Source organism: Carettochelys insculpta, chromosome 3 (assembly GCF_033958435.1).
Source record: "Carettochelys insculpta isolate YL-2023 chromosome 3, ASM3395843v1, whole genome shotgun sequence".
Lineage (NCBI taxonomy): Eukaryota > Metazoa > Chordata > Testudines > Carettochelyidae > Carettochelys > Carettochelys insculpta.
The window spans coordinates 100,556,835-100,572,549 of NC_134139.1; the positions used below are offsets into that span (position 1 = coordinate 100,556,835).

General features: G+C 43.4%; 1 protein-coding gene across 5 annotated transcripts in view; it reads right to left on the reverse strand.

Moving 5' to 3' along the window:
- The window catches only part of ADGRG6 (adhesion G protein-coupled receptor G6), a 163,773-nt gene extending 149,701 nt beyond the window's left edge, over positions 1-14,072 (reverse strand). For 3 of the 5 annotated variants that reach the window (XM_074988726.1, XM_074988722.1, XM_074988727.1), the window contains exons 1-2: positions 12,639-12,759; positions 3,235-3,335 (exon numbers count right to left, since the gene is read on the reverse strand). In XM_074988726.1, the coding sequence (XP_074844827.1) occupies positions 3,235-3,335; positions 12,639-12,679 (142 nt within the window). In that variant the 5' untranslated portion in view covers positions 12,680-12,759. Of the gene's footprint in view, positions 1-3,234; positions 3,336-12,638; positions 12,760-13,036; positions 13,312-13,682 lie in introns of those variants that run through there. The other 2 variants (XM_074988723.1, XM_074988724.1) reach the window with 2 other exon arrangements.
- Between the last annotated feature and the right edge of the window lie 1,643 nt (positions 14,073-15,715).

Consider the following 15,715-nt stretch of genomic DNA (forward strand, 5'->3'; position numbering starts at 1 on the left):
GTCTTTACGGTGCTACAAGACTGCCTTTCTTTCTTTTTTTTTTCCTTTTTGTGAATCTAAAGACTAACACAGCTACCCCCTGAGACATTCTATATCAAGATTGCAAGGTTTTGCAAAAGACATGCTGTAATTCAAATAGGAATTAGTTCAGAGAAGTTCTTGTGGCCTTTGTCAGACAAAATGTCAAGATGATCACGTCACATATAATCTCTAGTGCATTAAAAGAGCTAGTGTCCTCTGGCCTTAAAATCTATGAATGTCTAGAAGTCTTTCCACTGACTTCAGTGTGCTTCTGAGCAGGTCTATATTAGGGCAATTCACTCAGCTATTGCACCTGCCTCTCAGTATTTTGACACTGAATTAATCAGTTAATGAAAAAGAGCTGTGCACCTCAAATAGTTGCTGACATCACAGAACACTGAAAAAGCATTCCATTTAGAGACAAGTCTGCTACTATTATAGGTTTTCTGATGTGTTTATTCCTCCCTTGAGTTCATTTTCTGAAAACATGCCTGACCCTGCATCCTTATGCAAGCAAGCCTCCATTACTTTTGCATTTGTGGCCCACAAATGCATGGCTCATGTTTTTTGGCCTGGACCATAAGCCCTGTAGTTTTTCTATGAGAAAGATTATCATCTTTCTACATATCTAGCCTATGGTATGTGAAGTAGAAAAATCCAATAGCTTTCTGAGATTACTAATGAATATTTTATGGGTATTTATTCTGTTGCAGGGATTCTTAAACTTAATTGAACTGTAACCCCTTTCTGACAACACTGTTTCTACATGATCCTGGGGGGACCTGGTGGATCCTGACCCCTGCCACCATGAGCAAGGGAGTGGGGGGCACAGCCCAAGCCCACCACCCAGATGCAGGCAGAGCTCAGGTTTAGCTTCAGCCCTGGTTTCCAGCAAGCCTAAAGCTGGTCTTGGTGACCTCATTAAAATGAGGCTGCAACTCACTTTGGGGTCCCAAACCATATCTGAGAATCACTGCTCTGTTGAGTTAACTTAAGTAGCACTGAAGCTGACATTAACATTCTGGATGTCAGGCATGTTCGAAGTCAGACTGACAGACATCTTTAGTAAAAGAAAGAACATGTCAAAGATGATGTTTGATGCATTAAACAGGCTGGTGCCATCTGCTTAGTATTCCTCACACAGTAAACTTCTATTTAAAAGTACAAAAGAAATGCGGGGAAGTCAATACATTGCAGATCTAGTTTATAGCCTAACAAAGAAACCTACCCCTGCAGACCGCAAAGGCAGCATGAACAACCAAAGCCCAAGGGGCTGAAGACAGATCCAGTGAAATGACATCACTCCCATTTTCATTTCAAAAGAGTGTTAACAACAAAGGGTGCTTGTGACGTACTTCACTGCTGAACAGCAAACATATCTGTCTCTTGAAATTGGATATTCCTGGGCTATCCTATCCCTCTCCTATCCGAGGCATTAATTGAAAAATAATGTGCAATAGAAAACTCCTTCTCATAGCAATAAAGGGATCAAAACAATTTGAATCCAGCCAGGTCAGTTTAGCCAAAAGACCTAGGACAAACAAAACAAAACAAAACAAAAACAGAAAAACTGGCACGTACCAGATCAGTGGATTTCAAAATAAAATGATGGGTAAAGTAATACCTTTTACTGGACGAACTTCTGATGGCGACCTAGCATTTTGCACAAGCTTGAAAGCTTGTCTCTTTCACCAACAGAAATTGATGCTTCAAACAATATTATCTCACCCACCTTGTCTCTTGAATTACCAAGTGCATTTTGGCTTCCTTGTACCACTCTACTGTCATTAAGCAGCCTTAAAGGTGGTGCAGCCAGCCCCTGGCACATTTGGCCCAGCAAATGAGGGATCCTTAAGTGGTACAGAGTAGTTGTAGTGGCTCTACACCCTTTCAGTGGCCAGTTTATGGGGACCGGATGAGGCATCCTTGTGCCCCAACTTTCCCAACTGCCAAGCACAAGGCCCACTAGTAGCTGATGAAAATTAGAGTCACCTCCCAGTTTTGTTTTGTTTTGTTTTTTTAAGCACTAGAGATCAGACTGGCAGCTGGACAGCTCAAGATCACAGGAATTCAAATAGGACTTTTGCACACTGCATTTGTGCTGAGCACTAGAGAGCTACAGCAGAAAATCCGACCATAAATGTAGACTTGTGTCTACAATATTGTATCTAGGTTTTAAAAAGTACGCCACTTAAATTGTTGCGCAGTTGGAACTATGAATGCATAGCTTAGCCACTTTAACAAATGCATAATCAAAGCTCTCTACATTTTTGTTTTAAAAAATCCAGAACATCTCTATACACTCCACACTGTTTTTCATAGTTAATATGATCTTTCCAATGCAAAGTCAGTAACTGGAAAATTGCTGATTTGATACGGAATTAGCAAACCATACAATCTGCTCCAAGGTGGTGGGTTTTTTTAAGTGCTCCAGAACTATCTAGAAAACTTCAGAGGCTTTTCCAACAAAGCCGCTGAAACTCCTTAAACACTTTCTGCACCACACAGGAACAGGCATTTAGTAAATCAAATCTCCAGGTCTTCAGCATGCCAACAGTAATCTCAAGATATTACAAAATGTTCCAGCTTCTACAGAGTGACAAAAGTAGAGTTTTAAATTAAATGGTCTTTATGTATATTCATAAATGTTTATAATTAGTCTAGGTTCAGACAGATTTTTAAAGCAATTTTTCCATCATTCAGATTAAATGTGCACAAAATATTTCGAGGTTAATCATCATCATCATCGCCATCTTTTATTTACAGTTTTTAAGATCAATTTATTTGTGATATGAAGCGTCACTACATTACACACACACGCTCACCCCAAAATATGGAAACATATTTAAGGATCACACCTTATTCTTGCAATAGAGGAGGCAGAAATGAATCAGAAATTCAACCGAGTTGCAAGAATTTACAAAGAAAAAAAAAATCAGAGGATCAATCACGTAACGTATACAATGAGCTAAAGAAAAAGTAATGGCAGGGATGAATGAGTCAAATACTTTTCAGAAACAGCTATACTGAACCTTTACAATGGCATAACATACCAATCAAGCTATCAAATTACTGTGGATCAATGTAATCAAAATATGAAATTGTGAAAATAAAAGAAATATATAATATAGCCATACATCAGAACACCACTTACTGATCAAAACTGGGCGTACGAGCTTCCTATTTTAAAGATGCGATAATGTGCTCACTTACCCGAATCCTGCACATATATGATGTAGATAGTAAATAAATACAGAAGATTCTGCAGCTTCTGTTTCCAGTGATAGCACCTCATAGCACTTGCAGGTGACATCCTGTGAAGCAAAAAAGCAGCAACTTAGGAAACTTTCAAAAAAACCAAAACTTGCTTTTTTGGTGATAGTTGAGATAAAGTTATTATCACACCAGTAACTGAAAAATATGGAGTTTCTTAAAATCTTGGTTAAAAGAGTGCAGTCTCTGGTCTTTTATGGAGGGTAAGAGACAAGTTGTTCACACCTCTAATCTATAACAGAAGGATAAAATGTAATATGGATTATGGTTGAGTACATTTGAATATTTATCTATCTTCCCATAACAGTTCTTTCCTACCCTTTTCAGTCATAAGGTTTTTAGAGCTATAACATCCTTTTTTTACATATTGTACAGTAGTTAGGAACCTTAACTTAAAAGACAGCATTTTTTATCTGTCCATGTTCAGAGGTCCAATCCTATTCTCAATAAAACAAATTACATTCTTGATATTTTATAAAATAAATACAAAAAATAATTCAGCTAATTCTATTTGCATTCCTTTGCCTCTAGAGAATACGTGACAATTTTTAAACCAAATAAAAAATGTTCCTACCTAAAATTATGGTGTACAGAAAATGGACAAACAAGAAATAAGGCTTATAATGAAACTTAGTCCCAACATTTAACAAGGAGATGCAATCATGGATCCATAATTAATTGTAACCTATTATATTGCTTTTTTGTTTATTCTGCATCTCAGGAACAAGTGACAGCAAAGAAGAAATAGTGAAACACAGTCCACACTATACTACCAGCCCCAGCCCCATTCTATTTGGTACTGAATGTCTATCACTGGTTTTTTTCCAGTAAGAAATTGTTCAGTTACGTTGAGGGGAAAAGGGGAGGAAACAGGATGGTTTGACAAAAAACACAGAACTAACAGTAATGAAAAAAATGCCATCACAAACATCTGTCAGGGTAATGAAACATTCAGTAAGTTGACCCAAAAGACATTTTGGATGAATTTTAATGTAATTTGTTAGGCTATGAATGTGAGGAAGGCGAGTGAGAGGGAACAAAACAGGCAGTGAAACCACATACCATAAAAGCCCAGCTTTGTTAAACACAAAAATCTTTCTTTTTATTTTCCCATTCCACATATATTGCTTTAAACCTGCTAGTGAAAGCTGGAGGTAAATTTAAAATCTTGTCCACTCAATGGCCTTTCTAGCTTTTGAAAGAAAAATATGTAAGCACCAACAAGCCTAGATAAGTACAACATCCTAAAATAATCAACTGTAATGAAACAATTAATGTTCCAAGTTTAAAAGTAATACCTCTCCAAATCAGTCCCCTGAATGATATGTCACAGATACAGGTAAATTCCATTTCATGAGATCAACTGCTGCAATAGGATTGAAGGAAAACCTAACGTGTTCTCTCACATAAGTATCTGACTATGAAAAGGTCCAGTTTTTTATTGCAAGTTTTGTTAAATTATTAACTTGGATCAGATTTATTTTTCTGGGATATGGTAAAATTACACTTAACAAGTTTTAAAGACAAGCACAGAACATTCAGGGCTCTGGAATACAAGAATCTCTTTGATGAATCCAGACACAGAATAAGCAGATTACTAGACAATAGAAATATTGTCCTCAAACTCAGTGGCCCATAAATCCTTTTTTAGCATCTCAGGCAAGAGAATGCCAAGACTTTGAAAGCTGTACAGTATGCAAAAACAATTTTTCATTCATATACAGATATTCTAAATATTCTCCCAGAAAGCTGCTGTTGATCAGAAGATAGCAAAATAAATCATACATGCAGAGGTGTGATTAAAATCTCAACATTTGTTAATTGAGTTGGTGACTGTAACATGGTATCTTCTATTTCAAATACAGGAAGACAATGTGATTTCTACAAGAACGAAGTGTTGAATTTTAAGGGCAGGACTGACAGAGTAAACTTCTAGTGTGACGCACAGGACTTTCACTAATACCCGTAGAACTCACACAGTTATCAGGCTGAATTTCTAGGCAGAGGTAGCATTATCAGTCTGCCAAATAATCAGAGCAATTCTGCTGGACTTGAAACTAAAAAACCTGCTTTTGCCTCTATCATATCCATATATCTTGACAGTGTTGTCTTCCCAATTAACACTTGAGATCTCTGTGAGCTAATGGCTAATCTGCACTCACATGAAGATTGACTGCCGTTAGATCAATCTTCCAGAATTCAATTTTGCCGCATCTGTTAAGACTTGCCAAAATCAACCTCTCTGGGCTCGGCCATCAACCCCTGTACTCCACCCTATCACGTGGGGAAAGGGATGTTGACACAGACTTCTGAACCCCGCACTACACTATGCAAGAAAGTTGATTCTGATACATCAATTCTAGCTACGCTAATGGCATAGCTAGAATTGCATATCTGAAATCCATTTTCCTCTCTAGTGTAGATCTACCCTAAGTTACGGAGTGCAGTTTGCTCAAGACATGCAGCAAAAGAGTTTCTAGTGTTCTGTGCTGTGTTAAATCCACTGGACTACATTGGCTCTGGTGATTACCTATTTCCAAAAAGTCTAGTGTTCTTCTGCTTCCACCAGAACTAATCAAACTACAGTGATTCTAGAAGACTTAATTATTAATAAATAGTAATAAATGCTTCTGAGGGTAGCTGTACTGTTGAAGTGCCTAGAAACCAGAACCCCATCGTACTAGCCATGGATGGCACATGATCCCCCAGCCCCCATTTGGAGAGGCTAGCCCCTTCACTTTTGCTGGAGACCCCACCCACACAGCATCTAGAGACATGGACTATTGCTCAAGGCATCAAGGGTCATCAAATGCCATACCATTATGTGACTCCATGTTGAGCAACAGAAGATAGAATGATCTTTCAAATGGGCAGATCAGCAGAGCACACACTCTTGATGATCGTCTACCTCAGGAACCTAAACTGGCTTCTTTGCTGTTCAAAATCTGCATTGATGATTTACCTGAAATAATTTTGCATAAGTTCATTTACACTAACAACATCACACTTGCGGTAACGGGCATCAGTGACATACTTTCCTCTGTTCTTATGCTACTGGTGGAATATTTCCAGTGATGGATGCTCTGCCCCAGTGCTTCCAAAACCTTAGTAATAGGCTTTGACCTAAACAGCAAAGCTCTCAAGGAACAACAGGAGGGAAGTCAGCAGACCAGAAATAAACCTTGGATGGAAGCTTGACTTTTAAAGTCCATCTAGAAAAGATAAGCATCATCATCACTTTCATCATCATCAACCATGGGCTCAGCACCCATTAGCGTCTGCTGCTTCTCCCAGTATTTCTTTCCATCTATCCCTGTCCATTGCAGAGTGGCTTAGTTTCTGTAGAATAGTTCCGCACCAATCTACTATATCATCTACCCATTCTCTGTGGGGTCTGACTCTCCTATTCAAACCATCCATTTTGCCAAATACCAGGGTCTTGATTTTTTGTTCATCTTTCATTTTTTGTTTTCTGCAAATATGCCTGAATAGCTGTAACTTGCATTGTATAACCTTCTACAGTAGGTTCTCTTTCGGCTGTATCTTCCTATATAACTCCTCATTGGGGACCTTCTGCATCCATCCTATTCTCAGGATCTGTCTATCACAACTCCTGTTGAACATCAATACCCTTCTCTTCGAATCTTTCATTATCACCCACATCTCAAATCTATACAACATGCTGCTGAATACAGACATTTCAAGACACTCATCTTCCTTCCTAAGCTAATTGCTTTGCTTTACCAGATCTTATCCATCACCTTCAAACTGGCTCTTGCTGTCTCTATTTTCATCACCATTTCCTTCTTACAATGTAGATCATATGTTATGTTGCTCCCCAGATATGTAACCTTCTTTATGTTCTCTAATTCAATCCCATCTACACTGATTTTCCTTCCTATTTCCTTATCTCCAAATACCATTGTTTTTGTTTTATCAATATTCATAATCAGTCTGTACCACTTCCCTTCCTCGTTTAGCACCAGCACTGTTTTCACTAGCTTCTCCTTATCTTCCTCAATAACTATATCATCTGTGAACCTCAAGTTGTTAATTCTTATCCATCCACAGATTTCCCTTTTACCACTTACTTGATCTTGTCCATTGTTCTCTCTAGATGTGTGGTGAAGATAGTCAGCGATATTGGATCTCCTTGCCTCGTACCTCTTCTCATTCTAAACCAACTTTCCACCTCTCCACACTTTCTCACCACTGGCTCTGCATTGTTACCAATAGCCTTCAACAACCATATCAGTCTGCTGTCCACTCCATAAGACTCCAGCACCACTCACGTCACTTTCTGATCTAAACTGTTACATGCCTTCTGAAAATCGATGAAGCAAGTGTAGATGTTCTTTCATCAAGCATTCTCTGCTATCAATCTTAGTGACAATATCTGCCGCATGCTACTTCTATCTTTCCTGAACTCTGCTTGTTTGTCTGCTAGATGTTATTGACTCTGCAATCTTAGTCTCTCCATCAGTATCATCATCAGCACCTTGCCTAGATGACTCATTAGGGCAATTGTTCTGTAGTTCGTGTACTCCAATGTTCTTCTGTTCTCATGTATTGTCACTAGCATGGATATTGTCCGTTCCTCAGGTGCCTTCCCTTCTTTCCAGGCTATGTTACATAGTTGGTGAATTTCTTGAATCGTACTTTCTCCGCCATATTTAATCATCTCTCCCGTGATCTTCTCATTTCCAGGGCTCTTGTTATTTAGTCGTTTCACTGCTCTTTCTATTTCCTCCTTTGAAATATCGGTCTACTCTCGATGCTCAGCAGAGATATCCCTTTCAGTTCTTTGATCGGTCTCTCTGTGACACTTGGGTCCAACCGTGCTTTGTAGAGATTGGTGAAACATCTTGTTCATTGCTGCACAATATTCTCCTTGTTCATGAGCACCTCTTTGTTCTCATCTTTGATTGCCATCTGCTTCAGTTGCTACTTCCTATTAATGTTCCTAATCATTTTATATGCATCCCTGGCCTTACATTTGCCGTAATACCTCTCTATATCTTCGCACTGCTCCACTAACCATTTCGCCTTATGCAAAAAAGGTAAAAGCAAGGACCAGTCTCGTCCAAAAGGGCACAGGCTCAGACACCAATGCACACACACTTCAAACAATGATAGCAATGGCATATTTGACTCCTGAATGTTGTACTCCAGTCTGAGCAGATATGTCGTATACCATGGTCAAGTAGCTTAATGCTGCTCTGAGAAACCTAACTGGAACATTACAATCAACAATGTGTTCAATGACTGACTACTCTGAAACATATACCCTCCTCCAAAATCAGAGAGACTCTCATAATTCTCCTAAGTACAGTCAACCCATGGCCCACCTGAACTTTCCAACTCATGTGGACCACCAGAACCTTTCAAATAGTATATGTCTGAAATCTAATAAGAATTTTGGTGACTGGACTACAGATTCTAAAACATCTTCATTCAATCCTGAAACACACTGGAAAGGATTCTGTGATAATTTAATGTCTCAAACAAATCCCTTATTGAAGTGCCCCCCGCCCCCCAAAAGAACTACCAGACTTCTACCTACACTGGAAAGAATGGCCCCATACTGAACCATTTTAGAATACTGCATGATGAATACTGCCATCTCTTGCATCTTTGGGAAATGAGTGACAACTTAATGTAGCTGTGGACACAAGTAAACACTGCAGACCACACTGTAGATCAGTGTCTGCTTTGATTGTTTATCGGTGTCTCCTTAGACCTACCTCACATCACTGCCAAAGCACACTGGCTCATTGATTTGGACTTGTTTATCTGAATGTTGCTAACCACCTCTCATGACAAATAAAAGAAGCAGCAGTACTGGTTCAGTACAGAAGAAACTGCTATTTCAGATACTTTCACAGTATGATTTCTCCAATTACCAGGTTATTCTGACATGGAGTTAGGGAACTAAAAGGATAGAAAATAGTCATTAACAGCTATAGAAATTCTTGAAAGGTTCTAAATACTAATGCAGACATTATATAGTTATTTTAATACAAATTCTATTGATTATTAATAGTTATTAAAATATAAAATTGAACCTAACTAGCAAATGAATAACTCAAGTAAATTAGTGAATAATTAGGGAAAATAGTGTCTTCCAGGTTCGAGACATCTCAGAGAGCTAGAAGGGCTGCATTTTGTTCTTTAATATTCATAAGGCCCTACCATATTCATTGTCCATTTTAGACAATGGAATTTTTTTAGGCATTTTTGACACATTTTAGACAGTCATGGGATTTTTAAATTGTAAAGTCAGCTATTTAAATCTGAAATTTCCAAGTGAAATAATTTTGGCGACACAAAAAGGAGCAGCGGAAATGCAGAAGTAAGTGTAGCACAGGCTGGTATTGCTGCTACCCCTTTAAAATACTCCTGTGATTTCCCTGCAACTCCCTTTTAGCTTAGGACCCCCAATTTGAAAACCACTGTTATCCCACATGAAAGCTGCTTACATAGAACAGGGTAAAAGCGCATTAAGATCAGATTTCAAGAGGAGAAGAGACCAGAGTTCACCATCCATGATGCCTTTTTTCATGGCTAATAATCCGGGAGGGACATATTCATAACTAATGGAGAGACGGAAATATTGGGATAACAATGTACTGAAGCCTTCCAAGGGGTTAAGTAAATACAGGTTGCACCTCCCTGGTCCAGAACCTCAGTACCTGACCAATTGGGAGCTAGGGAATTTGCCAGAGCAGAGGAGGCAATGCTGCTCTGCAGACAGCAGCAGCAGCAGGGTGGCATTGACCAAACAGGGGCTGGTAGGGGGAAGCTCAGGGGAAGAGGCAGGGTAGCTGTGGAGTCCTGTGTAGCCCTGTGGAAGCGCACCAAGCACCAGAGCTGTCCCTACAGTGGCATGGGGCCCAGGGCAACCCTCCCCTCTGCCCCAGGCATGGGACAATGCCCCACAACCCAGGTTTCATCCACACCTCTTCCCTTCCCTCCACCCCCATTGTAATCCAAATCCAACCCTTGCTCCACCCTCAGCCTGACTCTTTCTGCCCCTGCTCTGGCCCTTACCAAACCTACCACACACCGTCCTGAACGTCCCCTTCCCTGATCCACGTGACCCAGGCGATTACTGAGAGGGCCCTGGCACAGGGTGACAGAAGGGGTCAGCACCTGCCTGCACTCACTGTAGCAGTGGGAGCCACAGCAAGGCAGCAGCCTGCTCCGCTCTGCTGCCTGTCTCCCAGTCTGCTGCACTCTGCTTCACCATGGTGGCAGGAAGCAGAGCGCCCCCATCCCAGACTGCTCTCCTCTGTACATCTGAGCCCTGCACTGCTCAGGGGAATGGAGCTGGCTGGGACCGGGTTGCTCCACTTGCAGGCTGCATAAGGCTGGGAGATAGGCAGTGGAGCAGAGCAGGCTGCTGTGTTTCTCCACTTCCTGCTGCTGCAGTTGAGTGCAAGGGGACATGACCCCTGCTAGGCCCTCCAGATAATACCCCAGGCTGACCTGGGCCCCACAAGTCCCATTCATAGGACTACTGAGGCAGCTGCCACAAGGCCCCCCCAAAACATGGGGCCTAGGGCAACTTCCCCAAACCAACCTAAGGACAGGATGGCTCTGCCCACAGTTGAAGGGCTGTATTCCTGGGCCCCAGATGTGGGGCTCTGCAGCCACCCTGACTTGGCCCCTCAGCCTCCTGTCCATCCTTTCTCTTTCCATGCCCTCTCAGAGCCTGAACACTGCAAAAGAGCTATTTGTGGTACTCCAGAAACATTGCAAGGGTGAGGGAGGAGTTACTGAGCATGGGGCCTCCAGCTTTTCCCTGTGACTGCTCCAAGTCCAGGAGCACCCAAGGGGATGCTGGACCACAGATGTTTCTGGACAAAGGAAATCCAAACACAGAGTTCCAACTTGCATTGTAAACTGTAACAAGAATGACAACTCTGTTTCAGAGGAGTAAAGCTGCAGATTATTTCTGCCTCTAACAACAGAGTCACTTCAACTATGAATATAGCTCAAGCTGATGTCTCTCTCATTCTTTAAAATTTAGTCAAAATTTGGAAGAGTGAACCCAAGTCTCCCTTTCTCTAGTTATAGTCATACAGCCCCAGAGAAATCCATAAAGTTAAACAAAATGTGGCCCAAAATACTGGAGTTGGCAACTATCACTAATCCCATTAGGGTTGGATGTAATCCCACTATAGTTACCTTTTTATATTTGTTTTAGTAACTATGAGCTACGCCACTGTAGATATATATCCTTTTCAGAATAATAAATACAGTCTACAACAGCTAAGCATTACCAAATTTTCTGTGCAATGACAGCTGTAGATACTTCTGTGACACAGACAGTTGAACACACTAGCTACCAACTCCATGCAACCCATAGCTACTGTACTTCTATTTCCTGTGACACAGGAGACAATGGATGTATTCACAATTCATTCTGGAAGAGCAAAATTGTAATGTAATTTATCTAAACCATAAATGGATGGTAACTTTGCATGGCTCGAGATCAATTTAGTGCTAGTCTTGCTAAATCTAAAATGCCTCACCATATATACAATATCCAGCTAAAACTACCTCACTGGGTATACAATGTCCAGCTAAAGCATTACCAGCATATTTCCGGAAGCACACATCTTTGGAGGAAAATACTACTCATAAATAATCCAACAACCTTTGGGTCGTGCACCAATAACCCATCTACAGAACACAATGGACATATCTGCATGCACCATGAACCATGTTCAAAACCTGGGCAGAGTTCTCCAGAGTGGGAAGTTGAATTCTGCCCTAAGCAGATTGTCAGGATTTTGTTTGATCTTTGGCATGGCAGAAACTATTAAGAAAGAATGCTGCTGACAGTTTAAAATTTAAAAAGATACCATCAATTTCCAAACATCTCATTCAAGTTATGAAACAAAACTATTTTATGATGTAATCACTATGCAGTTATAATGCAACAAATGACAAACAACTAGTTCAAGTTTTAATGCCTGCACACTAACAAAAGAACGCATTGCAATCTTTAATACTGCCCTTTTAATTGTAAATAGCTAACTTCACACAATGCCACTTAAAATTGTTATTTTGTATAGTTCTACTTACTCTCCCCATATTCAACTCTTTTTAAAGCCAGCCAAAAACTGTGAGGTGAAAATACAATCCTCCTCCTCCTATAAGGCATTCATTTAAAGCATATCATTAATATCTCATATGTTCCTGGTCCTCAGCTTTCCCTCCAAAATTAATTTTCTAGAGTTACAAGTTTCTAACATGCCACACATTACCAACGCCAGTAGCACTATATTAATGCAACCTTTGTTCTTTAGGCATAAATTCTTCTGGCATTACTTTACCTTGTGTTGTAAAAGACATGTACTCTTTCTTCCTTCATCATTGCTTTAATTCCGTCCTAACCACAGGCTCTGTAGCATCAGGTGCGACTGTACTAGAGAAGCACAGATTCCAACAGCTCCTTTGTATATGTCAGCAAAAGAAAAGAACCTATTTGGGAAGCTAGCCAAGATTCACAACCATTCGAAAGAGCTAATGCCTGGACCGGATGAGTTATCAAAGTCTGCTGTCTACCAACCCTCTGTGGAGATTCCTCTTCTCTCCCTCCCGCAGGCTGCAGGAATCCAGCAATCCAGTGCCAGAAGACGACTGTGGGGAACAGCCAGGAGTGGGACTTCAATTTTTATCCCGCCTGACCCCTCCTCCTCCCTTCTGTTCCTTCCTATTTTTGGCCCAGTACCTTGCTGGCTAGAGAGAGTCCCTCAGGCCGACCTGCTTCTTAGATCTGAACTCCACTTTCTCAGAGCTGAACTTTTGGCTCCGCGTAACGCTCAGGCACCGACAGTAACACTGCCCCACACGCCCAGCACATGACCAATGGCTTTGTCGCTCGGGTGTTGTCCCCGGGATCCCCGGCTAGCCTCGAAAGCGAAGAGCAGCGTCTGTCTTCAAGCAGGGTGTACGTAAATCGGGCTCCTGCGGACCTTCTGGAGCATGCTCTGGGCAGGTCCCGCCATTGGCCAGGGCAGGGCCGGCTGGCACGTGTGAACACACTTTGCCCATTCTCCCTGCCCTGCCTTCCCGCAGGGAATAAACCTTGGGGCTCATCACGGGCTAAGCGGCGACAGGCAGGCGGGCAGACACTGAGGCAAGACGGCCGGACAGAAAGGAGAGAACGAAAGACTGCCGGACGGACAGACAGAGAGGCGGGTGGTCTGACCAGAACCTCTCCCCAGTCCCAGGCGGAAGGCGCAGCCCAAGGACACGCCGGTGCCCCCAGCAGCCGCAGCCGCAGCCAGCCCCCTCCCCCGCATCGAGCTTTGCTGCAAAGGTTACAGCTGCTCCTCGCCCTGCAGGGCGGGGACGCGCCGGGAGCCGACACTTACGTGCGGATATTACGGGGCTGCAGTCCTCCCGCGCGCGCCAGCAGCCACCTTCCCCTGGTGCTGCTGCTGCTGCTGCGTCCGCCGCCCCCGCGCTCGCCCGGCACTCGTGCTTCCCAACGCGTTGAGCAGCCTCTGCCCACCTGGGACGCGCCCCGGGCCGCTCAGCCCGGCTCCCTCCCGCCTGGCCCCGGCGGCACGCAGCTGCGGCGGGCCGGGCCGGGCCGGGCCGAGCCAAGCAGCCGCCGCGGAGTGGAGCGGGAGGCGGTGGAAGGTGGGCTCCCTGGGCTGGGCTGGGCTGGCGGCGTCCGGCTTCCGGCGGGCGCAGGGTTCAGGTGGCTGCGCGGCGGGACAGTGCGGCCCGCCGGCGGGGGCTCCCCGCGGGGGCCGGGCTGGAGGCGCGGCGCCGCCCGGGAGCTCGGGAAGCGCGGGCCCCGCGGCACCAGCAGGCGGCAGAGCACGGACAGCGAGGGGCGCCCTCCCCTCCTCTCCCCGACCCGCTGCCAGCCCCGGACACTACACCGCGTCCGCGCTCCGCTCCCCCACAGCGCCCAGGCACCCGCCTACCGCCAGGCGCTGCCCCAAAGTGCACACTGCAGTGACGCCCCCAGACGCCCGTGCCCAGACACTCCTGTACCACCATGTGCAGCCCCAGAGGGCACACGCCAGACACCCATCCTGCCCATCACATGCTGCCCTGGACACACCTGCAGCCTGCCCACTGCAGGCTGTCTACCACATTTGAGTTCCAAGCAGTTCCAGGCTCAGAGGAAAATGCCTCTAGCTCATCAACAAAGGGGCTAATTGAGCATGCCATTGCTCCTCTGCCAATTGACTGGATTCCACTCTAAGTTTGGAATTGTTAAACCATTTTCATAAGGGTTGGATAAATCCATTTGTTTCATCTATTTTTAGAAGTGAACTTTTTTTCTTGCACTGCAATCTTCAGATGCTGCTATTTCCACACAGAATCTCTTGCTTCCACTTTCTGTCCAGATGTAAAAGATTTGAAATACTGGAAGAAAGACTGACCTCATGGTATTTCGATTCGGTTCCAGTAATGGAAGCTCTGGAAACTTCATGAGGAAAGTTTTTTTTTTTTTAGTCCTAAGTTTTCAGTCCAGTTTTGCAGAAGTTAGGAAAGTGTGGATAAGCTTTAAATGAGCATCCAAAATGTTTGGATGTTTATCTTAACCACAACCTAAAGCTGAACCTTTTAAAGTTTTCTAATTTTTTTACATGAATGTAATAACAAAGTCAAAGAAAAAGGATCACAGAAACAAAATAAATAATTACAGACTAGTCACATTCAATTAGTATTTAGTCATGTCATACAAATGAACGACTTCTTTTCTGCTATAAAATGGAAATTAAATGCCAAACGTAACAGCAAACTTTGAAAATATCGAAGTGCATAAAATCCTGTGATTCCTCATCTGTGGCTACACTACAAACTTACTTCAAAGTTAAGTTTGAAGTCAAGGGCTACTGTGAAGTAGCCTGCAGAGCATCTGTACGCACTTTTCCTTACTTTGAAGTTAACTACGGAGTAAGGGAAGCAAACTTCAAAGTCGCTGTTTCATTCACAGGAATGAAGTAGTGCCTTACTTCGAAGCAGCTTGTGTAGATGGTCTGCACTCACTACTTTGAAGTAAGAGATCTGCCCAGGAGGTGGCCCCTGTGGAGGACGGAGACAGTCTGGCCAGCCCAGGCAGGGTTCTATGGTCCCTGCCAGCCTCCTTAAAGGAAGCAGCTCCCTGGCAACCCCAGGCAGGAATCTGACACTGTGCCACAAGCAGGGGCAGCACAATCTCCCACTTGGACTGCTCCTGCTCGATGCACCAGCCAGCCTCCGCACCCCCTGGCCACCACGGCAGCACGTCAGGACCCCCCTGCCCACTCCTAGGGGCCCAGATGAGGAGTGCAAGGGCTCACAGTACCCAGGCAGGAGCTGTGCCAGGAGCAGACCCTCCTGGTCCAAGGTGGAGCTGAAGGACCTCCTGGCTCTGTTGGGGGAGGAGGAGGTCCTCTGGTAA